Raw genomic sequence first — 26461 nt, 5'->3', positions numbered from 1 at the left:
GGTTCCTGAAAGTCCTCAGAGAAGGATTGCTTTGTGCAGACCCTCTGAGACACAAGCAAAGTTGTGGTCCACTTAGGGGGAAAACTCACCCACCAATAGGTATCTAGCATTCAGGCTTAGAACTCTCACTCTCATTTTGTTTTGACTCTGGAACTTACCGGAATCCTTTGAGAACACACTGTAGTAGGAAGAAGAATGGCCAGGTCTAAATTTAGGGAACTTTAAATCATCTGTATGCTACTTTCACCCCAAGAATCAGTGATAGCAGGGGCTATTGCAGAAGTTACAGTCCCGAATATACGTTCCTCTCAGGTTCCTTTAGTTTTTGGTTGTGCTGTGTGTGTGTGTGTGTTTGTGTGTGTGTGTGTACTCAGTCACTCCATTGTGTCCAACTCTTTGAGACCCCATGGACTGTAGCCTACCAGGCTCCTCTGTCCATGGGATTCTCCAGGCAAGAATACTGGACTGGGTTGCCATTTCTCCCCCCAGGGGATCTTCTCAACCCAGGAATCGAACCCCCGTCTCTTGCATCTCCTCTGTTGGCAGGTGGAATTCTTTACCACCGCACCACCTGGGAAGCCCATTTTTGGGTTGTGCTCACCGGCAAAGAACAGACACACACAGGTACTTTGGTTTAAACCCTTCCCACCCGCTGCCGTTCTAGAGGAGACAGAGATGGGAGATGCCAAGTGGGAAGGCGTATCCTGAAACCTCACCCCTTTGGTGGAGGATGGTATAAACTAAGTGGGAAAGGAGTAAGAGTCCATAAATCAGTGGCCTGCAAGTTACCAGGGTGCAGGGTCATCTGTCTAGTCAGAGGACTGTCCCAGACAGGAAGCTGTATCATCGAGGCCGAGGGAGGAGGCCATTGCTCGGTCAGCCTCTGAGGGGAGGCAGGGGCAGCTGGTCATATGAGGCTCCCTGTGGAAGGAGGTGGTGTTTGTCTTTCACCTCTCATGTGTTGCTGTTTCACTTGACACGTCATCCCAACCAGACACTCAAACACAGACTATACAATCTTTATCAACTTTGCACAGAAATGAGAAGGGGGAAAAAAAAATACTAGCCTGCCTGCTTCACCCTCCCTTTGCAACTTCCTCCTGTTATTTCCAGCTTTCCAAACGACGGAGGGCAGCAGTGACTCTAAAAGAGCATGTTCCCTTGTGGCGTGGCAGTGTGTTATGTTGCTGGTCATATGCCACAAAGCACTGTCAAATGCCCATGAGCTATGGTTGACTTGGATACTAATCAGTCTAGGGTGGGATGAACTCCACTGTGCCTTATCTCCCACGGTCCAGCCAGTCCTGACCATTCCATGCCTTCCTGTTCTTTCCCTGATCCATCTAACAGATCACCTAGGGAATCACTCAGTAGTTCTCAGTTTAAGTTTGCCCAGTATTAAATCATTTACCCCTTCTTTCTCCAAGACTTCATGAGCTCTAAGGGTATACCTATGTGTGTGTGCACAAATGCAGGTACATACCTTCTCTCCCTGAATTAGTTTGGAAGTTTATTAAATGCAAAGGATCCTGTCCTCCAATTCTGTTTTTCAGAGTGGTGACAAGTATCAACATACTGTCAGGGAGGTGCAACCACTCAGGGAATAAAACAGAGTGTCTATCTGGGTTTGTTTTCTTTTGCTATTTGCTTCTACTATTATTTCTACATGAATTAATTCTAAGCCAATACGTGGTAACTTTCTTTTAGCATTCACTGTTTTTCAAGGGTAAGTACAAACTGTTTTATGGTCTACATTCTCTCTTAAATTGTTCCTTAATACCCAGACTTCCTTTGAGCACAACTTGAGAGGATCGTGTCTGCCTACATGGCCATGCTATTTTCAGTGTTTCAATTTAATAGTCCCCTCTCTTAATTTATTTTAAAACAGTGTCTAGCTCTGGCTGGAATTGTGGTGTCTCAACTCTTATTACAAACACGCAGAAGCCCACAGGAATCGCCGATGTGTATAGTAAGTTCCGCCCAGTGAAAAGAGTGTCCCCATTGAAACACCAGCCAGAGACTCTGGAGAACAATGAAAGTGATGACCAAAAGAACCAAAAGGCAGAGTACCAGAAAGGGAATGATCCTGACCCAGGCCCCCAACCCGAGGAGCTTGGCCCCAGAGCTGTCGAGGGCAGCCCCCAGAGGAAGAGCACGGAACCCAGCACCCTGCTGGGGGAGCTGGAACATTATGACCTCGACATGGATGAGATTCTTGACGTGCCTTACATCAAATCCAGTCAGCAGCTGGCCTCTTTCACCAAGGCGACTTCGGAAAAAAGAATTTTGGGTTTATGCACAAGCATTAATGGCCTTTCCGGCAAAGCTTGCCCTACCGGAAGTGCTGAGAGCTCCCCGTCTAACATGACACCATTTTGTGTCCTTTCTCCTGTGAAAAGCCCTCACTTGAGAAAAGCATCCTCTGTTGTCCAGGACCAACAGAAGCTCTCCCCTGAAGAATCAGAGAGTTCTCCTCCTCTTGTTAAAAGTGGCTCTGCTTATGAGCCTGAAAACCAGGGTAAGGACTTTCTACACAAGACCTTCAGTGATCCTCACAGTCGGAAAGTTGACAAGGCAATGGCACCAGATTGCCAGCTCAGGGCCTTCCATCTGCAGTCCTCGGCAACAGACCCCAAACTAGAGGAGCAGATTGGTGGCATGAACTGGACCAGCTCCCAGGGACCTGAAGAAAGGAACGAGTACCTGAAAAAAGTAAAAAGCATCTTGAACATTGTTAAAGAAGGGCAAATATCTCTCCTGGTGAGTATGAACTAATTCAATATACACGCTAACCATCTAGAACTCCAATTCTATCAATTCCATTCACCAGTAACAGAATGATGATGCTTTTGTTCCAATTTTTGTTTAATCTCTGCTCATGGCTTTAGTTGGGCGATGTGACTTTGGAATTTTAAAATTAAAAGGTGTTTAATATAAGGAAAAACAAATGGCTATAGAGGGAGTATTATTTCACTTGAACTGTGCATGAATTCAACTGTAATAAGGACATGTACTCTAAAGTAAAAGCAAAACCCAAAAAAGCCCAGCACTTTAAAAAATATGAATGTTAATGTCTTTCCTTTTGCTTTTCAAATGGTTCCCAATGCTCTCACTGAGTTATTTGTGGGGATGTCAGTTCCTTGCTGATGGGGAATTGCCAGATATATGAACAGAGGGTCTTCTGTTTTATCCTGATCATTATTCAGAAGACTTGGACCAGGATGTTTGAAAGCTTTTGCAGATAGAGACTTACCCTAGAGCTTGATTGCCCTCTGACCCACATGGAGTTTTTATTTAGTTCCAGGTCTGCATGTCTAGGGAGCATGAAGAAGCTTTTCCAGAGACTCTAGACACAGAGTAACATGATGTAAGAAAAGTCTGTTCTGCTTAGGCTCAGAGAAAATTAAACTGAAATCACATTCCATCTGCCTACATTGTTCTTTCCTGGCTTCCAGACATGGATCAAACAGTAGTAAACCTGAGCTGACACTGTGGTGTTAATTAAAGTCTCATTCAAGGAAAATCATCACATCTTGGCCATGTGATTCTACTCATGGTAAAGCTATGCATAGATAAATGTAATGCACTTGGTCTAATACCACAAATTTTAGTGTTATAATAGGATGATATCATTGAACAATTTTACTAAGTAATTTTTTTTTTTTTGGTCTCTTGAAAATGTCTTTTCCATTTCTCCTGGCTCTTCCTCTCTGGTTCATCCCTTTCTTTTATCTTTCCCATGTTTTTATGTTTCCCAAATGATAACACCTCTCAATTTACCCAACAGTCTTTATCAATGAGTCACGCTCAGGGCACTGAACTTCACTCAAGGTGAAGAAACCAGAGTCCAAGTATAGCTTCCAGATGCCCAGGAGTTTGTTTAGGGGTGAAAGTGTTTGGAGGTACCCAGGGGAGCACAGACTACAGCACCCATCATGAGGCTTGCCATCAGAGCCAGCTCTCCAAAGCTCAAGTCAAAGCAGATGGTTAAGACAGGTAGTTCATTCATTTAGCAAACCTACCACAGGGAATAAAGCAGAGTCTGGCCCTCAGAACATAGCAGGAATGGAGGAGACAGACAAGAAACCTGCTGGTTGCCATGAGTTGTTAGAAAGCTGGCTTGGAGCCTCTACAGACTCGTTGACTCATCTCTGTTGCCTGTCTCCCATGAACGTAAGTCACTTGAGCATTCCTGTGCTTTCATAGCAAGGAATTCTGACTTATTACAACCCCGTGACTGTCACCAGGGCTTCTGGAAGTTCATCTCTTCTTCCCAAGGCCCAGAGCAAAACCCCCACAGCTTCTCATTCTGTTTTATTGACTTAAGTTTTCCTCATCTTACTATGTGTACAGCCACACCTAGCTGCCGACAATCTAGACAAAATTCATGACGAAAGTGGAAACAATCTCTTACACGTTGCCGCATCGCAGGGACATGCAGAGTGCCTGCAGCACCTCACTTCTTTGATGGGAGAAGACTGCCTCAATGAGCGAAATGTGGAGAAGTTGACTCCCGCAGGCCTGGCCATCAAGGTACTGGTGGTTGGGGCTGGGCCCTCCACATGTTCCTGTCTTGTCAGATTTCTAGTAAACTGTTAGAGTGGAAAGAGAGAAAAGTGATGTTCCAAGCAAACAGCAAGTGAACCTATTGCATTTAAAAGGTTAACCGTCTCAGTTGCTAACTGCTTTGAGATTTTGAGACTATATTCCAATTTAGGGTAAGCATCAAAAGAGAAAGGAAAACTAATAAAGAGAAAGGAAAATGATCTGTTGCCATTTTAAGAACTTTTGTTATTCATGGTGACTGCAGTTTGGATTCTTAACCACCCTTGGATCTTTGTGAGGCTGTTTCATTTTTTTCCCTAATGTGAGTATAAATGAGCAAGATGAATGGGGAAAAGGTGTATGGTAAGGCATGCTAGCCTAGTACTCAGGAGGATTTCAGAGAATAAAGTGGACCTCTGATGGATTACATCTGAAGTTGAAGTGTCTGCAATATCAGGAGTTCTTTAGAATATCGGTGCCGAGTTTGAGTTTGGCTCTCACAGAGCACAGTATGTTATCTGTCAAAAACTAGGCAAATTAATGCCGACTGGGATAGAGTTAAAACCCAGAAACACTGATACAGGAAAATGTTGTCTTTTATAGCACTGTAGTGAGTGCCTCTGTAAAATGTAACACATCACTAGAAGGTTAGCTATTAAACTAAAATTACTTTTAAGATCTTTGGCAAATAAATGTGGAATTCAATCACATTTATTAAGAAGCCAGAAGTGAAGTTTAGGGAAATATAATACATCTTGTGCTTCTGCATTTGTACTTTGCTTTGCTTAATAGTTATGGCTTCTAAAAGCTGAATAATCATAATTTTTACAAATAGAATTATATTGAAATATACTAGGGGAACTTGCTAGTTTAAAGTCTGTTTGTGAATTCACTAAGGAACATGTTATATTTGAAAAGCAATTTCCTTCCCCTGTATACCTCTTATGCAAATCTAAATTTTTGTATCTTCAATTTATTTATCATTCAGCAAAGTTTTACATTGTTAAGAAGTTGCTTTCTATTGTGTTTAATGTTACTCAGTCATTAGGTTTCTTGATCATATAAGAAATCCATGACCCCAGTGGATAGATATCATTTTTCCTTAGTTGTCAGTGATGCTATGTCAAATAAGAGCTGAACTGCCATCAAGAAAAAAGAAAAAAACAAGTGTGAGTGAAAATTCAGTATAGTGAAGTTAAACAGTGTTTTTGAGTCCACCAGACATTGTTTTAAGGCACTGGCAAAACAAATGTGAATGAGACATAGTCTCTTTTCTTAAGGAATTGATAGCCTGGTGGATAAGGCAGGTAAGTTACCAGTGCAGGATGGTGAATTCAGGATCTAGTCCCATGTCAGAATGCTGTGGGAAGGCAAGAATTGGGTTTGGTAATCAGTGGGAATGTCAGTCATGACTAAAATATTCTTTCAGTGCCAGTGATTGCTGACATCTACCTTGTCATTTTAGTATTTATAAAATACAGTGCTCATTAGTTTTACTCACTAGTGGTGGGTTTTGAATATATCTTAACTACATAATTGTAGTTAAGTCTTCTCTAGTGGCTCAGACAGTAAAGAGTGCCTGCAGTGTGGCAGACCTGGATTCAATCCCTGGGTCAGGAAGATCCCCTGGAGAAAGGAATGGCAACCCACTCCAGTATTCTTGCCTGGAAAAATCCCATGGACAGAGGAGCCTGGTGGGCTATAGTCCATAGAGTTGCAAAGAGTCAGACACAACTGAGAGACTAACACACACACATAATCATATAAAATTTGTTAATTTGTGTGCCCAAATGCTTGTTTTGATAGAGTAAGAATCTTCAAAGTAGAAAGGTACCTAAGAAATTTAATGGTCATTAAGCCAACCCTGGGCAAACTCCTTTATGTTATTCATATTAAGTGTTTGTTTATTCTTAAACTCCTCCAGTCAATATAGCTTCTCTCTGATACAATCAGCATGCAAACTTAGTAATTTTTTTTTCTGCTTTAATGAAGAACATGCAATCAAACCCATAGGACTCAAAAGCTCTTATAGTTTCGCAGTCTCAGGCTTTTCATACTTTATTTCTGGAAAATGATCTGAGAAATGGAAGTGTTCTTTTATTCCTTCATTTAATCTAGAATTTACAAAAGCGGTAAATACAAATATTTTATAACACGTGCCTTGCCTTCTGGCGATCCTGTCCTGATACATGTCCTGCCTCAGTCCATTAGTGTTTTGTGATGGACATTGATGAAATTGAGGGAGTCCCAAGAAGTCATCATTCTTCCATTTTAAGACCTTGTTTTGAACACTGGTAACTAACTGGTGGCGTTTCACCTCGTTAAGCACATTTTGGAGAGCCCTGCTGTCATTAAAGACAAACAGACTTGGTACAAATGTGCAGAAGTTGCTCACATGATACGACTTGGCTGACAGGAAGCAGAGTCAGAGACAGGATATCAAATAAGAAGATTACATTAGAAAAGGGGCTCTGAAGTCATACCAAAGCTTAAGAACATCTCTCCCCACACTTAAACTCCTTAAATGGAACATCATAAATTCTTGCCAGCTCCATGCAAAATTTATTGAGTGCTTTCTCGGGGACCCAACACTAGATACTGTGGGAGTTCAAGGTATTATTAAGTGCCCTTTGGGAACAGTTAAACAAAATGATTGTAAAGAAAGTTTCAAAAAGGTGAAAACAATCTGTTTTCTAACATGGAGCCAGCACAAAAATTTAGAATCTAAACAGATTTGTAATGAAATAACCTTAATTCTCTTTTAATTTCTGAATAAGTCCAAAGACAAAATGCTGGTCTGGTGAGAAAATACATAACCTACTGATTGTCCTTTTTAACATACAATGAGTGACCCAAAGCTCAGAGATGTTAGCAAGTAAAAATTTCCAGCTAGAACTTAATAAGATTTTTGTTTTGTTGGTAGTTCTATTAATGACAAGTGATATGGCTTTCAAACTCATGGTAATGATATAGTATTTCCTTTTGCCTCTCTGGCAACTTTTTATTTGTTTAAATGTTTCTTCTTCGATGAACTAAGCCTAACACATCGAACAGAACATTCTACCCAATAGCAGCAGAAACATGCATTTTTTTCCAGTGCACATGAAATATTCTCTCTTATAGACCATATGTTGGGTCATAAAACAGATCTCAATAAATTTAAAGTAATTAAAATCATGCAAAATGTTTGTCTTTAACTATAATGAAATGCAATCAGCTTTAATAACAGAAGGAGATTTAAGATATTCACAAGTATATAGAATTAACACAGTCCAAAATAATCATTATATCAAAAGAGAAATTATAAGGAAAATTGTAAGCTGTTTGGAGATCAATGAAAATGCAACATACCTACATTTAAATATGCACCTAAAGCTTACTTAAAGGGAAATATATGTTTTGGTAAATGCCTGTGTTTAAAAAAGAAGGAGAAGGAGGAAGATCTCAAATTAATAGCCTAATCTACCTCATAAAACTAGAAAAATACTAAATTCAAAGCAAGCAGGAAGAAGGAAATCTAAAACTTTTCAAGCAAAAATAAATGAAATAGACAATAGAAAAGCAATAGAAAAAATCAGCAAAACCAAATTTGTCTCATAAAAAGCTGCTTAAAAATTAGCAAACCTTTAGTTAGACTAACCAAAGACAGAGAAAAGACTCTAACTGCTATTACTAAAATCAGGACTATTGTCTCATATTTCTGCATTCTGTGTTAAAATACATTGATGTAGACTGTCTTGCTTATAGATGCTCAGCATGGTTCCTTTTCCTTTCTTCATTCAGAGGGAATGAAGCACATTGTATCCTTGGGTTGTTTTATTTTGTTTTTTAAGTTCTCCTAAGAAACACTGCATGCTCAAATTGTGTAATTTAAGGAGAGGCCATAATGAATGATTTATAAGCAAAAGGAGGGTGAATGGATGGGGTGTAGTGTAGGGAGCATGTGAAGGACAGTATAATATATTGGGGTCAGTAACAACCAGAGCGCATTTACCACCCCAGAGCCTAAAAGGGCAGGGGAAGGACTTGAGATAGAGAGGATTGAGTAGAACTGCTGACTTTTGACCTTTGACTGGTTGGTAGGACTCAGCAGACCAGTGGCATCTCCATTAAGGGGGAGTTGGGAACAAAGGGAACCTTAAACACACTCTCTTTTCCTGGTTTCCTGCTACTGCTTTCCATCAGCCAAACCCAGTCAAAAGCCGGGGGCCAAGGGAATCAACTCATAGAGATCAGCCTCCCTGGGCAGCAAGGAGGAAAGAAATGGGAGGAGATAGAGCTGAGTAGGGCACCGGGAAACTATTCAACAGGTACTAATCATGCTAGATGACTGTTCTACATGAGATTAGCTACAAGTTAACTACTTGAAATTCCAGAGTAAGTGAAGAATGAGCAGATTACTTCCCCTGTCTTATTTTCAGTATAGGCCTCCCTGACTTCACACCCACCGTAGTTCTTTTCTCTTGGGCTAAGATCCCACACTGTATAAACCAGGAAAGCAGCTGAATGTCTCATTTGTCTTCTGGAGTTATTATGAGGATCTAAGATAGCATTTTAATATAGTATAAGATAACAGGTATTGTGTGCTTAGGAAGCTGACATGCTTCGCCTCATTTAATCTTTACGGTAACTCCATAAGGTAGCTGCTACTAACCCCTGCTATTTCATAGATGAGAAAATTGAGTATCAGAGAGATGAAGACGCTTATTCAAGGTCTTGTAACTAAGTGGTGGATTAAGGATTTAAATCCAGTCCAAAGTCTGGGTCTTAATGGCTAGGTTGTGTATATCACAGCAGTCTTCCTGGTTTGCACAGTGTGGATTTGAGCACAGGAGAAAAGGACTGTGAGCATCAGGGAAGAGAAGGCTCCTTCAGTGAATGTAGCATTGGGATTATTTCCCTTTTCTTTATTTTGGACTCCTCACATTCTAACTTATCAAGAGAAAAAGCCAGTTCTAAGAGTTAATGGATAAACAAATTGTAGTATATTCATACAGTGGAATACTTCTCAGCAATAAAAAGAAATAAGCTATCTCCAAGCAGTAGCTTATGTAGATAGAAGCATTATGCAGCCTACCAGGCTTCTCTGTCCATGAGATTTTCCAGGCAAGGATACTGGAGTGGGTTGCCATTTCCTTCTCCAGGGGATCTTCCCAACTCAGGGATCGAACCCAGGTCTCCTGCACTGCCGGCAGCTTCTTTACTGACTGAGCTACAAGGGAAGCCCAGGTAGAAAGAAACTTGATGTTAAAGAGTGCATATTCTCTTCTGCTGTGATAGGAATCAGAGTGGTCATGTGGGCAAAGGTGAGCAGTAGGAGAACAAAGGAGAGCTAGAAATGAGGGGGCAAGGGTGGAGATGTTCTATGTCTTCACTGGAGTTGGAGTTACCAGAGAATATACTTGTCAAAAATTCAAATTGTACGTTTAAAAGAGTACATTTTATACTTAGCAAATTATACTTTAATAAATTGATTTTTAAATAACTAATGAAATTATGAGAACATATTTAAGTAAAAACTATGCAGTTGATTTAGAGTAGAAATTACTGGTCACAAGTATGGTATACATTTATTGTAAATGAGTTAAGCCAGAAATAAAAGCTAAAATTCATGTGATTTTTTTTCTTGGTAAAAATGCCACCTGTGAGATAACTTTTAAACTTGAATTACCTTCATTTTTTTTTCTTTTTAATCTAGAATGGTCAGTTGGAGTGTGTACGCTGGATGGTGAGTGAAACAGAAGCCATTGCTGAATTGAGTTGTTCTAAGGATTTTCCAAGCCTTATTCATTATGCAGGTTGTTTTGGTCAGGTATGAAGAAAATTTTAATTATTTTCTCTTTGCATACTGTGTAATCTACTGCTTTTTAAAATTTTAATATATCAAAATCCAAACCTAAAAAATCATCAAAGATATATTCAAAGATTTATAGGCAATGATATTCATTGTAGCATTTTTTGTAGGAAAAAAATGTGTTAAACCTAGATATTTCATGATAGAATATTGGATAAATAATGAGACATTCATATGACAGAATTTTTCAGAAAAATATTCATTATATAATATTCAGTTAAAATATATGATACAAAACTGTTCCTGTAATTTGGCACCAACTTTGAATTTTGAAGAGAAAGAGAAATGAATAATAAGACTAGAAAAAAAAAAAAAAAAAACTGTCTCCACATGTTTATAGTAATTATCACTCAGACTTATAAGTGACTTTTATTTTCTTTTTTTATGTTTTTCACTTCTTTCCAAATTTCCTACAATAAACAAATTTAACTTTTATGGAAATGAAAAATAATATATTTTCTTGAACCCAAAATTAAAAAGCAAATCTTTAGTAAGACATTAATTGAGGAAGTCTTGCTCCATTAAAGATAAGCAAAGCAATCACTTACCTAAAATTTTCTTAAATATTTGTACATGTTTTCTTTTCCAAAACAGGCTGTTCATATTCAGTTAAACCATCTTTATTGGGATTTTAATTGTCATTGCTAAATTTTACTTTCAGATTAATTTGGTAATAATTACAACATTGAGTTTTTCTATTTATGTTTGTTTATGTATTCAAAGCTTGTTTTATCATCTTCAACAAAGAATTAGAGAATTAAAAAAAAAATAGATGAGCAATCATGCAAACGAAGTGAGTCTCAGTTACAGTCAGTTTCTACATTAGGAAATCCCAGTGTGAGTAATTGATGTACACAGATTACAATCCAGTGTATACAGTAAAAAATCATCACTAACTCCCTTTGGGAAGGATGAGTATAAATAATCTTTAAAAAAACTGGAACCACAAAATGCCAATCTCAGCCTTAAGAAAATATAAATAAAGTCAGCAGTGCATTAAAATAGATTTAATCACATTTGTTTGTGGCAAAGAAAATTGCTTCTCATTCTTATAACCGTATCCCTTTGGCTTCGTAAACTTTCCCAGTGGCAGTAAATTGTGGTGTTGTCAACAAGAGATTATACTTTTTCGAGCATGAAAATCTCAAATTTATAAATAGACTCAGAATATTGCCACAGCCTTTCTTTAGTGGGGTTCATGTTAGGTGATACCTTATAATATGCCATGGTAACTTCAATTAATATATATATGTACTGTTTCCTATACATACCAAGCACCATGCCATTGGACTTTTGTGTACATTATCTGACTTAGTCTTTAAAACAACGTTATTGGATTCTGTTGTTTTTATCCCTAGTCTATAGATGAGGAGACTGAAGACAGAAAGTCGTTTAAGTGGTTGACATATGGTCTAGTGGCCGGTAAGAGCAAAGGCTGGATCTCAACTCAGGTCCTTTGACTTTGAGGCCAGATTCTGGTTTTTTTCTCCATCCGTGTAAATTTGTGTAGCTTGTTTGCAATGGAACCGATATAGCTGCAGAAGTCCTTTTTTTTAAATAATTCTATCTAACAATATGTTGTGGTATTTGGAGTATCTTAAACACAGCTCATGGTACTAAATTTATGGAATGAAGAAAGAAGCAAGAACATTTAAAATTTGTAAAAGCCACTGTCTTTGAAGTAATTGCTTCATTTTCTTTGTGTATTGCACTTATGAGCCCCAGCCGTGGTGTTCTATGAACTACCATAAGAATTAATAAGTATTTGCTAAAGATGCTCTCTTTTGGCTTAGGCCAGCAGAGGGGAGAATAGTATTTTCAAATGACCACAAGAATTATGAAGACAAATAGTCCTCATAAATCATTCTCAGTATAAGATGAAATTTTATTTATTCTCAAATTGTCTGAATAATTGTTTCACACCCCTGATTTCATTTGCTTATGTAAAGAGGAGTTTCAGATATCAGTGGAAAAGCTGACTGCAGTTTTGGAAGAGCTTGCCAAAGAAAAGGAGGGAAGGATTGCCTTGCTGTTCTGAGACTTTAAGTCAATAATAGGGCATCTGGTATTCTTTGTCCTGGGAAATGTTGCTTATAGGTGCCAGTTTCTCTCTTCACCTCTCACAGCAGGCGTCTCATAACTTTGAAGCCATTGGGATAAAACAAAAGAAAGTGCCATTTCTGGGATTTGGTCAGGTGACAGTGTGGTTTATTTGGCTGGAGAAGAGGAAAATACAGAAATTAGTGACCTTTGCGAAGAGCCATGTCAAACATTTGCTTCATGTTAGTATCAGTCTTCAGATTGTTATTTCAAGTTGATAAGCATTTTTAATGACCTCAAGTACAGCTCTGAGCAGAGTACCCAGCAGTGCCTTCAGGAGAGCATTCCTACCCAAGTGGAAAATGTAGACACCCATTAGGACTGCAAGCTCAGCGCAGCCATCCTACGTCCGCTGCAGCCACTTATGTAACAGATAACCCGTGGAGATGCTGAGCTTGGAACCATCGCAAGCCTAATATTTTCACAAGGAAGACTGTTACTGAACAGTTTTCTAATGGCTTCAGCACATGCAGGTTTTTCTACATGGAGCAGGCACTTGAGTGTGTTCTGCTTTTGTTTCTTCAGTAAATACCTTTTGGAAAGGATAGTACAGAGGAAAATTTCTCTCCTGGTTTATTTTGGTTACCCTCTGCCCCTCCTATAGATTCTTAAAAGAATGGGCTTCATTTGACTCACAGTTGGCATCCTTTTTCTGGTAAAAAATTAACTGTAAGGACTCCAGAACCACGGGGTAGCCAGCAGTTTTTAGTGGTCTCCTGGAGTGATAGATCTTTGGGTAACAGGAATTGATCTTCCTCCTCTTGACACACAAAGTCTCAGAGGGGGCAATTACTTCATTGTCTGATAGTACTTAGCAGAACCAGCCACGGGGAGCATGAAGGTGAACGCGTGAGGGACACTCAGGGAAAGAGAGGGGCGCGTGTTCAGATGGGCCTGCTTTGCTGTCCTGAGGGAGAGATGCTGCTGGTGAAACAATCAAGACAGAATGATCTCAAGTCAAAGCTACCGCCTGTGTAACTTGGACTGTTTTATTCAAATATGAAAGCTCAGATGGTCTCCTTCAGGGTCCCAGTGAAGCTCTCGCCCTCACATGCTTGGGGGCTCCAGCCTGTTTGGCGTGTTGGTCACTGTTTCAACATCAAACTTCTCATTTTGTTTCTAAACCTTTAATGTGACTTTTGGTCAAGAAGTTCTCCTATGGAAACAGCAGGCATCACAGCATTAAGCATTTACTGAGAAAGAACACACTTGCCTATGTGATGTTCATTCTCCATTTTAAATGTTTGACCTGATCAGATTAAAAAAATAAAAGTCACTTTTTCACAAAAGGCTCAGAATTCCTCCGAATGGTCATGAATGGTGACGGGCCTGCTGGTGAGGGGGTTGCTTCCACAGGCTGTGTTAGAGTTTTTCCACAGTTTACTTTTAAAAGGAGAAATATTCTGTTGACTTTATTATTTTGTTGTCATGGGGCAGAAATAAGTAAACAACACTGAAAGTTCTACAATTGCAGATGAAAGTGCACAGAAGAACCTTTGATCGGCACAAGCAAGAATCTGCTCTCCAAGGCCTTTGAAAAAGCATAACTAGCACAGAGCTCCACAACCCACAGACTGACAGGCAGTTAACGTGATTTCTGTGACCCAAGGGGTGCCAAAGGAGCACGTCCTTTATGGAGTCAGGGGTCATGGGTCATGAGCCGTGGTGGATATTCATACACAGAAGACACAGGACGTTAGCTCCTCAGTCTGAGTTTAAATCCTAGCCCTACCCTTACTAGCCCAGGAGCCTTGTATATATTTCTTTATTTTAAAAGAAAAGATAAGAAAATGTCTCCCTGGACCTCAGTTTCCTCATCTTTAGAATGGAGATAATACAACTTTCTTAACAGGGTTGCTCTGAGATCCAAATGAGAAAAGTCACAGGAAGCCTGTAGTAGACAGTAGGTAAATGTCAGCTATAATGGTTATTGGATACCTTCCAATTTATGATTTTTATTGCTATAAATATTGTTTATTTACCTATAAGTAAAGTATAAGATAAGTTTGGCAAAAAATTTTTTTCAGCCTAAAACCTCTGTGTGTGTGTTAATCACTCAGTGGTGTCTGACTCTATGTGACCCCATGGACTGTAGCCCACCAGGCTCCTCTGTCCATGGAATTCTTAGGCAAGAATACTGGAGTGGGTTGCCATTCCCTTCTCCAGGGTGTCTTCCCAACCCAGGGATAGAACCTGGGTCTTCTGCATTGGCAGGCAGATTCTTTACTCTCTGAGCCACCAGGGAAGTCCTAAACCTGTTCAGTCAATTCTTAGATGTATTATTTTTTCACATTTTACTGTCTCTAGATTCTACATTAATTTTACAATAAGTGACAATATGGAACTATTGCTGGCCTTTTTTTTTTTCTTCACATTTTAGCATCTCAAAAACTGGAATGAATCTTACAATTGATGGCTTGTTAGATTTGATGACTTATAATCACAGACAAAATTGCCTCCTTTAGAACTTACAGTTGTAACAAAACTATAGAGATTTTATTGATAGCAGTAATGCACCTGTGGCATCCTTTTCAATTACATTTTTAACTAGACTGTCCAGCAAAGTTCATAAATTACATGTATTAATTGCCTCTATAAAGAAGTTCCATTGCCTTTAAGAATGCACAAAAAACATTAAAACAGGTTATCAAAAGAGCAGAAAATCCCTGGAAGAGGAAACTAGTACATAAAGTAAGTTTTCATTCATTAGATGAACATTGAATGGGTAGATATAATAGATATAGGTGATTGGATGGCATGTCAGTTGGAGAGGCAATCTGTAAAACAGAAATAATACAGAACTGCGTCATCCATGTGATTACATTGGATGTTCTCTAAAAGCAATACCTATGGGAACATGAAGGTCTGAAGTTATATTCTTTAATATCCCCCACCCGCGCTCTCTCTCTCTCTCTCTCACACACACACACACACACGGCAGGGGTGGGGTCACTGGGGAGGTGGGGAGAACACACTAAAGGTCTAAAAGAAGAGCTAGGCATCATGGATATATATTTATATGTGATATACATTCACAGGGTCATCTTAGTTGGAGAAAGTAGCTGTATCTCTTCTCTTTACTGGATATTTGTCAAATAAGTCACTGTTTAAACTGTAGGACTGTGGGTGTCTGCATGTTTTCCAGAATCAGAGCAGAAAGCATTTCTAGGAGAGTGGATGCTAAACATTGTGCTTAGTCATCAGCCCATTGTGGCCAACATTGTGTCCGACTCTTTGTGATCCCATGAACAGTAGCCCACCAGGCCCCTCTGTCCATGGGATTCTCCAAGCAAGAACACTGGAGCGGGTTGCTGTTTTTTTCTCCAAGATGCTAAACATGCTTTACCCAAATCAAGGGATTCTAACCATCTCCATGCCATCTCAGAAATCCTAAACTCTGGTTGTGAAACCAAGTGGATAATCAGCCCATCCCTTTGAGCAGTGCCTCTCTGCACAGTATCATAGGGGAGATGGTTGTTTCCATATAACTTCTCAGTAAACAGGCCAGTTGCATAAAGTGAAAGTGAAGTTGTTCAGTCATGTCTGACTCTTGGTAACCCCATGGATTGTAGCTCACCAGGCTCCTCCATCCATGGGATTTTCCAGACAAGAATACTTGAGTGGGTTGCCATTTCCTTCTCTAAGGGATCTTCCCAACCCAGGGATCAAACCCAGGTCTCCCACACTTCAGGCAGACTCTTTACCATCTGAGCCACCAAGGACAGTGCGGCCAGTTGCATAGCTTATTAAAGTGTCCACTGCAGCATAGGAAACTGAATTTGACCTGCTGGGCAAAGACCTACATTGTTTTAAACAATAGGATAATGTTGTTGCTGCTGTTGTTCAGTCATTTAGATGTGTCCAGCTCTTTATGACCCCATGGCCTGCAGCACGCCAGGCTTCCCTGTCCTTCCCTATCTCCCAGAGTTTGAGTTTCTTGAACAGAGGAGCCTGGTGGGCTACAATCCATGGGGTCACAAAGAGCCAGACACCACGGAGCAACTAACCTGAATTAAGATAATGGGTCTTCCTTGATTAAAGTCTTGCATATTGAATTTGGGAAGAATAATTATAAGGAAGAAATATCCAGGTCATCCTAAGAAAAGCAGCAGGTTATCATAACAGTATGAACTACACTTGACGGGGAGAGCCCCAGGAGCCAAGGCACCTCCTGCCTTACACAGACCTTGTCCTGTTCTCCCAAGGCATCAAGCCCCTGTAAAGTCCAGGTCTCTATAGGTTCTTCCCCAGATTTCTATAAAGGGAAAATTCCTGCTCTTATGGAATGCAGTATTATATTTCCTCTAACTCTATTACTAAAAATATCAAACCTTGGATATGCAGATGACACCACTCTAATGGCAGAAAGAAAAGAGGAACTAAAGAGCTTCTTGATGAAGGTGAAAGAGGAGAGGGAAAAAGCTGGCCTAATACTAAGATCCTGGCATCTGGTCCCATCATTTAATGGCAAACAGATGGATAAAAAGTGGAAACAGTGACAGATTTTATTTTCTTGGGCTCCAAAATCACTACAGACAGTGATTGCACCCACAAAATTAAAAGACACTTAGTCCTTGGAAGAAAAGCTATGGCAGACATAGACAGCATATTGAAAAGCAGAGACATCACTTTGCCAGCAAAGGTCCATATAGTCAAAGCTATGGTTTTTCCAGTAGTTATATCTGAACATGAGAGTTGAACCATAAAGAAGACTGACTGCCAAAGAATTGATGCTTTTGAATTGTGGTGCTAGAGAAGACTCTTGAGAGTCCCTTGGACTGCAAGGAGATCAACCCAGTCAATCCTAAAGGAAACCAGCCCTGAATTTTCATTGGAAGGACTGATTCTGAAGGTCTAATACTTTGGCCACCTGATGGGAAGAGCCAACTCACTGCAAAAGACTCTGGTGCTGGAAAAGATTGAAGGCAGGTGAAGGGGATGACAGCGCATGAGATGGTTCGATGGCATCACTGATTCCATGGACATGAATTTGAGCAAACTCTGGGAGACAGCGAAAGACAAAGAAGCCTGGTGTGCTGCAGTCCATGGAATCACAAGGAGTCAGAGATGATTTGGTGTCTGAGCAACAACAGAAGTAAAACACTGTGAATTATAGTAAAGGGCATTTTCTGTGCATGTGTAGCACACACACATCCATTATGATATTTAATTGAGTCTGGAAAACATGAAAGTGTGCCTGACAAGAACATACATATAAAGTATTTCTGATTATCTTGAACCCCTATGAACTTTACTTGCTAAAGAAGCTGCTGGAATATCCGAGAATATCCAGTTGTTTTTTTCAGTTGTCTGATTTGTAAAATAAGACTTTGAATTGGATGATTCACTAAAATCTCTCCCACTTAACAATCTTAGTGTTTAATATCATGGAGCAAACCAAGTCACCACAAGCTTGCCATTGAAGATAGCAGGGCTGTCCTTTTCACCAGCAAAGGCACAGCAAATTGCCCTCTTGATATTTCTTAGACATTGACTTCTAACCAGTTGGTCATGTCATTGATCTTGAGATATACCCACTCATCCAGATCTTTTTAGGAGTTAAGATCACGTGATTCAGATGCTGAAAAGATATGGAGGAGAAGAGAACCCTCCCACACTGTTGATGGGAATATAAGTTGATGCAGCCACTGTAGAGAACAGTATCGAGATTCTGAAGAAAACTAAAAATACAACTACCATATGATCCAGCAATCCCACTCTTGGGATATACTCAGATAAAACCATAATTTAAAAAGATACATGCACCCCCATGTTCACAGCAGCACCTATTTACATCAGCTAGGACATGGAAACAACCTAAATGTCTATCAACAGATGAATGGATAAAGAAGATGTGATACATATATACAATGAAATATGACTCAGCCACGAAAAGGAATGAAGTACTGCCATTTGCAGAGACACGGATAAACCTAGAGACAGTCATACAGAGTGAAGTAAGTCAGAATGAGAAAAACAAGTATCATATAATATCATTTATATGTGGAATCTAGAAAAATGGTACAGATAACCTTATTTGCAAAACAAATAGAGACACAGATATAGAGAACAAACTTACGGATACTAGGAGGGAGAGAGGATGAATGGGGGTTTGGGGTTGACATATACATACACTGCTGCTGCTGCTGCTGCTAAATTGCTTTAGTCGTGTCCGACTCTGTGCGACCCCATAGACGGCAGCCCACCAGGCTCCCCCGTCCCTGGGATTCTCCAGGCAAGAACACTGGAGTGGGTTGCCATTTCCTTCTCCAATGCATGAAAGGGAAAAGTGAAAGTGAAGTCGCTCAGTCGTGTCCAACTCTTCGCAACCCCATGGACTGCAGCCTACCAGGCTCCCCTGTCCATGGGATTCTCCAGGCAAGAACATACACTACTATGTATAAAATAGATAATTAATGAGAACCTACTGTATAGCATGGGACCTCTACTCAAGGCTCTGTGGTGACCTAAATAGGAAGGAAATCTTAGAAGGGGAATATATATATATATATATATGTATAACTGATTCATTCTGCTGAACAGTAGAAACTAACAACATTGTATAGCAACTGTACTTCAATAAAAATGAATTAGTCATCTGTCTCCAAATTAAGATAATTCAATTTTTTTTTTCCCCTAAAATAGGAAAAGTAACAGAAGTTGTTCTACCTTATACATTTGAAACATCACTTGCTCTGGTATCAGTTTCAACTTTCTTTCTTTCTTTGCCTCTGAAGAAGAGAGCACTTAGGCCTCTTTTTTATCCACCTCCAGCCACCCAGCCCTGGCCTCGGGTTTCTGCCCCACCTCATTCTCTCAGGACATGGAAGATTTCCCCTTCCTACAAGGTCTGTCTGTTTTTGCAGCTAACGCTCACCCTGCTTTGCCAGGATACATTCTTGGTTGCAGCTATTAACTACATTTTCTGTTCTTTTTCTTTGGAGGGCTTACTTTCAGCTTGCTCCTGTGAAAAAAAGTGTGGTGCAAATATTCGGTCTCTCCCTGATATCGCAGTTGCTTTCATAAACAGTGCCCCGTTCCCCACATGAGGGGAGAAACATGAAAGGAGTTGGCTGTTTTGATCCAACATTCCTTTAGCAGATTAGTTGGCATGTTCAGAAGGTGCAGGCAAATTTAATCCAGAAAAGTATAAAAGTTCATGAACAGTCCGAGCAAATAACTGGGAAAAAATCCTATAAAAGGCTAAGGAGAGGTTCAAGGCTCTTTGAAAGGCATGATCATCTTTTTAAATGTCAAATTCCACCCACTAAATTTCATGCTGTTATTTTTACCACTCTCGTATTTTTTTAGCATTATATTTAATTTTTCTATTTTAAAACCCTGAAATCCCATCCCCCTGCTTTCTCCTGAGACTAAACATAACATGAAAATACCACAAAAGACTCAGTGGGTAAAATGCAAACAGGTTATGACAACACGCACTGACTCTTCTGTGTCTTTGCTTTGGAAAGGTTGTGTTCAGAGGTTTGGTGCTCTTTAACATAGAAGAGAAAGCTTTACCTTTCAAATACCACCATCATTTGATCAGAAAAATCAAGAGGGTCCCAGTTTCATTTCAGTGTGGTTATCTTATGCCTAACAACTTTATATGTTTCCCCTTTTTGGAAGCCTGTTGATTGAAAGGTGTGAGATTACAAAGTCATAGTTGAAGTGTGATTAACTTAAAGTAGAAACTAGTTATCTCAATAGTTCAAGGTTTTATAATATTCTTAAAGCTACCAGATAATTGAACAGACTAGCAGAAATATTGCCTTGAAATCAAAAGACTTGGATTCTGGTTCCAGCATTGACTCCGTCTCACTGTGTAACTTTGAGGAGATGCTCAAACTTTCTCTGAATCCGTTTTTCCACCTGAAGAATATGGAAGCAAAACAAGAGCATTTCTGAGATAACTTTCTGCTCTTTGAATTCTCAGCACAATTCTCTTTCATTGACTTTAGTCAAAGATGCATCAATTTTCAGTTCATACAGAATGGAAATGTTCTCTTCATAGGGTAAGCTTGGCTATATCTAAGCTTCACATGTTAGATTTTTATTTTACTCTTTTTATTAGGCTTCTTTACATGTTGTTCAGCTGCTCAGTCATGTCTGACTCTTTGCAACCCCATGGACTGCAGCACACCAGGCTTCCCTGTCGTTCATCATCTCCTGGAGTTTCCTCAAACCATGTCCATTGAATTGGTGATGCCATCCAACCATTGCATCCTCTGTCACCTACTTCTCCTCCTACCTTTGATCTTTCCCAGCATCAGGGTCTTTTCCAATCATTTGGCTCTAAATGACAGCCTATTAATTCCAACTTGTCCTTGTGTCTATAGGAGAAGATTCTGCTCTGGCTTCTTCAGTTCATGCAAGAGCAGGGCATCTCGCTGGATGAAGTGGACCAAGATGGCAACAGTGCTGTTCATGTGGCCTCACAGCATGGCTACCTCGGGTGCATACAGGTACACGGGCCCTGCTTCTCTGGAGAAAAGAGTGCAACAAGTAGTAAAGCAGAAAATGGGAATTTAGTTCCCTCAGAGAATGTCTAGATTAAATCAACTTTGTCTCTTTAGTGGATAATAGAAGAATCAAATTGATATATTTGTATTTCCAGAAGTGCACACGAGCATGGGCATGAATAGCTGTCTGGGTCTCTCCTTGCATGTCACAGGGTGCTGACAGGGTCTCTTCTTGCCCTTTCAGCCTTGCCTGAAAACCCCAGTGCTGAGGACAGTAGATGTTAAGCACCCTGTGTTCTCAAGATAGCAGAAAACCCCTGTCAGACGGACATCGCTCAGACTGTCACATGGCAGGTGGCCATGCCTGCTGCTGTTAGCACACTTTGCCTTCCCAAGTGTCTAAAAAACAGAACTGAATTTTCAGGAAACAATTAGAAAAATTCCTTAGAGTATCAAGCAGTATGACACAGTGGAGACACAAGAGACGCAAGTTGTGTCCCTCAGTGGGGAAGATCCCCCGGAGGAGAGCATGACAACCCACTCCAGCATTCTTGCTGGGATAACCCCATAGATAAGGGAATCACAGAGTCTGGCTATAGTCCATGGGGTCGCAGAGTCAGACACGACTGAGCGACTAAACACACACACAGCAGGTAGTAGGCTGGGGAGAGAGGGTCCTGTGGTTTTCTCCCTTTCTTTGTAGTAGGACTGAGCTTCTTGAATACATTCAAAAAGCCCAGAACTGATTCTAGGAAGCCCTTGACATAGACCCCCTCAGCCCAAGGGCAGGCTCGTCAGGGCCCTGATAGCCAGTCCACCCAACAGCCTCAGGTGGCCTCACCCTTCTAGCCAAACATACCTGGAGAATTTTACTGTGTCTTATGTGTGTAGCGATGGAAAGAGATTGGGGAGTAGAGCCACGGGAGGTGGCATTTCCCTGCCCCAGCCACCTGAGGGGACCTCCAAGAGGGCTGCTTAGAGAGTACAGGCTTCCTACGAGAAGAAGGATTGGCATCTCATCCCGCAGCTGAACGCAGAGCTGCCCAGAGCTGAGCCACACCAGGGCTACCACCCTCACAGTGCATGGCGGGGGGTCCTGAGAGGAGCACGTGAATGTGAAAACTGGGCAGGCCTCTTATATGTAATAGTTTAACATCTGCTAATCCCAAACTCCCAGGCCTTCCCTCTCCCACCTGCCTGTACAGCATGGGGAACTATTTTTAGTATCTTGTGATAAACCATAATGGAAAAGAACATATAAAAAAGAATATCTATATGTGTATAACTGAGTCACTTTGCTATATAGCAAAAACCGACACAACATTGCAAATCAACTATACTTCAATTTAAAAAAATTTTTTTAAATAACTGGATAGGCCTTTTCAGCTAGAAGGTATAAGGCCCTGACTGACAAAACAATGAGAGAGGGAGCTGAAGGGGAGGAGGGACAGTGATGGTGTAAGGAGAGGAAAAGCTTTGAATTGAAACAAAGTTTAGAACTGGCCTGGAATTTACTTTAGGAAAATAAATCATCATTACCAGAGTCTGACCAGTCACACCATTCTTTTCATTGAAAGTGACCCAACATCTATGGATTTGTTCCCACATCTGCCTGAAATGTAGGAAAAGAACAATTGACAATGTATGGGTGAAGGCCACGATTAAAGAAAATACTTTTACCTCACCAGATTCATACAGTTCAAAATATCTTATGTGTACTTGAGAACTCTAAGAAAACAGTGCTCTTTTGCACCATATTTGGTAATATTTCATTTATTCCAAACTTAACAGGCACTTACCAAGGTTTTCCTGTGTGCCGGTAGACTGTATCTGAAAGAGAAAACTGGGCAGTGAGAACCAGTTGCTCAGAAAAGTAGAGAGGATTAGGAAATGACAGGAGAAGATATGCAAAAGCTGTAAATATGAGACAAGAGCTGAATAAAACCAGAATGCAGAGGCAATAGCAAAAAGATCTCTACACAGTCTCCTCACATGCAACTGCTCTGTGGAAAGCCACATTAACAGGAAATATTCCAAGTGTCTGAGAAGTTTCCCCACTATTGTTGGCAAAGCATGCATCTTCTAATTTAAGACACCCAGTCGTGAAAGGAGTGATGAGAAATCAAAATGTATAGAAAAGAGAGAAATTTTAATTACTACCAGGGTCTGCAGAAAGATGAAAGGAGTAGCATTGCTTTTTGTGGAGGAAAAATAATTGAACGAAGACTGAAAACTTCATTTTTCTGTTTAACAAAACACTATCATATTTAATAGTCTCAAAGTAAAAAAGAGTAAACTTTTATCAGCTAATAAATAACTGCAAGCCAAAGAAAACTGGCTGATATCACTAATTCTGTTTGAGATTTCAATTTTTTTTTTTTTAATATGTGAGGAGAGGCAGTCTGTCCTTTCAGCGTGTTCATCTCCACTTAACACAAATGATATTTTTGGCACTAGGCACCATGGATGTGGAAACTTGGATACTCTTGGAAGTAAGTCTCTCCACTGGGTGTGAGAAAAAGTAGGTACAAAGAGATTGGAAGTGGAAAAGGGAGTGAGCAAGTGTCGTTATGATGTGAGGAGGGAGCTGAGTATGGGAAACACTGCAGAGGCCGGAGCCAAGAGGAGCGCTAAGAGTGTGTGTTTAAGCTGTGTCTCTGGGAGCTCAGTGTGGGGTGGGGACGCTTTGTGAGCTGAGTGGCAGTAACTGTAGGGCACAGTGACTTTTCATGGCGAGTAATCCTAAATTGAGTGGAAAATGAAGCTCCTTCATGACCTCTGAGTCTGAGTAGTCTAGGAATTTTAAAATAACAATTATTTCTTGTGGAGAAAACATTATCTATTACTAAAATAAATTCGGAGGTCTACAAACTCATCTTGATAGTGTCAAAAAAATATATCAGACTATGCCAGTTGATTAATATTGATGTGACAGCTTTTTGTGGAGTCTATTGTCACCACAGCATAAAAACTAAAGTTTTAATTTTTAAAAATTAACGATGTCAGGGAATTCCCTGGTATACCGGTGGTTAGGACTCTTTGCTTTCATTGCTGAGGGCACAGGTTCAATCCCTGATCAGAGATCTAAGATCACACAAGCCAAAGTACAGTAAAAAGAAAAAAAAATTAACAGTCTCAACCATGCTCCTTCAAATCTTTCTCCGCTATATTAATGATACCTTGACAAGATTCCTTAACTTTTTGCCTTTGTTTGACTATTAACATATACTTCAAACCAATTGAACAATCTCAGTCTTATTTCTAATTCAAAGTATTCTCCTCCCCAAGCCAGCTCAGCTCAGGGTAGAAGGAACAAGGTTGGGACAGAAGCTTGACTGGCTTGTTACACACCACCTTAGCTCCTATTCACCTCTCTCTCCTGGGATCCACTGTTGAGGACAAATAGGGAGTATGGAGAGAGAAAGTCAGCTGTCTCTTTGCTTAACTGGCAGGGGCCATGGCATCTCCCTGAAAGTTGTCTTGCTTCTTTAGCTCACTAAGGTTTGCCACTGATATCCTCGGGAGCAGCCTTCAGGGGCTGTGTCTCTGGTGGATGTGGTGGGTAGGGTCTTTGGAGGGTCCTTTAGAGCCTCCCCACTGCTACCTGACAGGGAGATGCGGCCCTGACCTTGCACTCTCCCCCCCATACAAGACCCTCCACGGTGTTGCTTCCCACTGCCTCCTGCTGCTAAAGAACCTTCTCCATTTTCATCGGGTGATAATAAGCTCACAGCATGCTCCCTTCTACAACATCTGCTCAATCTATGGAGACACATCCTCGCCAAGGCACATGGTGAGAATATGGGCCCCTGCCATGACAGTTCTCTCCTGTTCTTTTTATCTCTGATTGGGTAGGTTCAGCACCAGATCAAGTGTGCTGCCCAAAAAGGAACAGGTAAAAAAAGTTCCTTCTTTTTCTTAGGGGCATCCCTAAATTCATGAGCCCACCCACTGAAAGGGACAGAGCCTCTCACTGCAGACACGGCCCTGCTCATCTCACGAAGGAAAGGACTCCTAAGGACAACACATCCTCCTCTCCTTCCCAGTGTCCTTCTGAGGCTGGGTGGGGTTGATAGTAGGAGGTTGGTCGGTTGCGTTGTTGTAGGTTCTGAAGGGAGGCATCTGATACTGACTGCTAAAGTCTCACTAGAAGTTGTCTTTGTATGGGAGGCTCCTTGCCCCCACCCTGTCCTGCTGTGGACTCTGGTGACTGGTTTTGGAACAACAGGAGAAGTTCCATTCAACCTTCTGTTACAGTCATTAAAAAGTAATGTTTATGAACACACCTGAAGAATATCATACTAAGTAAGTCAGAGAAAAGCAGTTATATGATATCAGTTATGTGTGAAATCTAAAAAATAATACAAATTATTCTGTATACAGAAAGGAAACAGACTCACAAACATAGGAAACAAATTTATGGTTACCAAAGGGAAGAAGGAGGTGGGGGAGGGATACATTTGGGAGTATGAAAGTAACAGATGCTAACTACTGTACATAAAATAATAAGCAACAAGAGTTCACTGTGTAGCATGGAGAACTATATTCTATATTCAATATCTTGTAACAACCCATAATGGAAAGCAACATGGAAAAAAGAAATATAAATATATATATATATATATATATATAATTGAATCACTTTGCTGCATACCTGAAACTAACAAAATTGTAAATCAACTATACTCCAAAAATTTTTTTTAAAATAACATTTAGAGGGAAGTCCTGACGGATCACATGTCTCTGCCTCCTCTAACAGACCCTGGTTGAGTACGGAGCCAATGTCACTATGCAGAACCATGCCGGGGAGAAGCCCTCCCAGAGCGCCGAGCGCCACGGACACAGCCTGTGCTCCCGGTACCTGGTGGTGGTGGAGACCTGCATGTCACTAGCCTCCCAGGTGGTGAAGCTCACCAAGCAGCTGAAGGAGTGAGTGACCTGCTTGTTCCATGAGAACCCAGTCTGGCTGGTCAGGTCGTGCTTAGGTGTCAGCCCAGTCCTCAGAAGGCTCCCTCGCATGGGTGGTACCGGGAATGCCTAGTATCTTCCTCATCTTCTTTTCTTCCCTCGTTCCCAGTCCTCACAGCCGGTGTTCATGCTGAAGATGCCATGTCTGTGGAGGCAAAATGATATTTAAGCAAAAAAAGAAAGCAGAGCAAGCTTCCTCAGCAGGAAACTTAAGCCACAGTGGACTAGGGGAGAGAGCCTCTCTCTGTCTTCACATCTTAGGGCCCCAGATGATGTAGCGGGCGCAGAAAGCACATGTGGGCATCATTCCAAACTTCTGTCCTTAATAGTTCAACAAATTATAAAGAATGTGAGAGAGAGAAAGTTTCAAGATGAGCCAGTTTTTCAGTTTTCTCAAAAAAGAAAAATGTATATTTGGGAAAGTATAGGTACCCTGGTAACCATTGCCACAAATTTATTATAAAAATTAAGCAGACAATTCACAAATCCTCAGAATGAAAAATCCTCAGAATGTGAACTCAGTATGACGTTA

General features: G+C 40.5%; 1 protein-coding gene across 6 annotated transcripts in view; it reads left to right on the top strand.

The window, feature by feature from the left end:
- SNCAIP (synuclein alpha interacting protein) overlaps positions 1-26461 on the top strand; it is a 164221-nt gene that overhangs the window by 117029 nt on the left and 20731 nt on the right. For all 6 annotated transcript variants that reach the window (XM_070793263.1, XM_070793258.1, XM_070793259.1 and 3 more), the window contains 5 exons: positions 1889-2760; positions 4354-4533; positions 10244-10357; positions 20839-20964; positions 25721-25890. In XM_070793263.1, coding sequence (XP_070649364.1) covers positions 1889-2760; positions 4354-4533; positions 10244-10357; positions 20839-20964; positions 25721-25890 — 1462 coding nt within the window. The remainder of the gene's footprint in view (positions 1-1888; positions 2761-4353; positions 4534-10243; positions 10358-20838; positions 20965-25720; positions 25891-26461) is intronic.

This window comes from Bos indicus, chromosome 7 (assembly GCF_029378745.1).
Source record: "Bos indicus isolate NIAB-ARS_2022 breed Sahiwal x Tharparkar chromosome 7, NIAB-ARS_B.indTharparkar_mat_pri_1.0, whole genome shotgun sequence".
Classification (NCBI taxonomy): Eukaryota; Metazoa; Chordata; class Mammalia; order Artiodactyla; family Bovidae; genus Bos; species Bos indicus.
The sequence above is the reverse complement of the archived record's forward strand: the minus strand, read 5'-3'. Positions and strand labels throughout refer to the sequence as shown.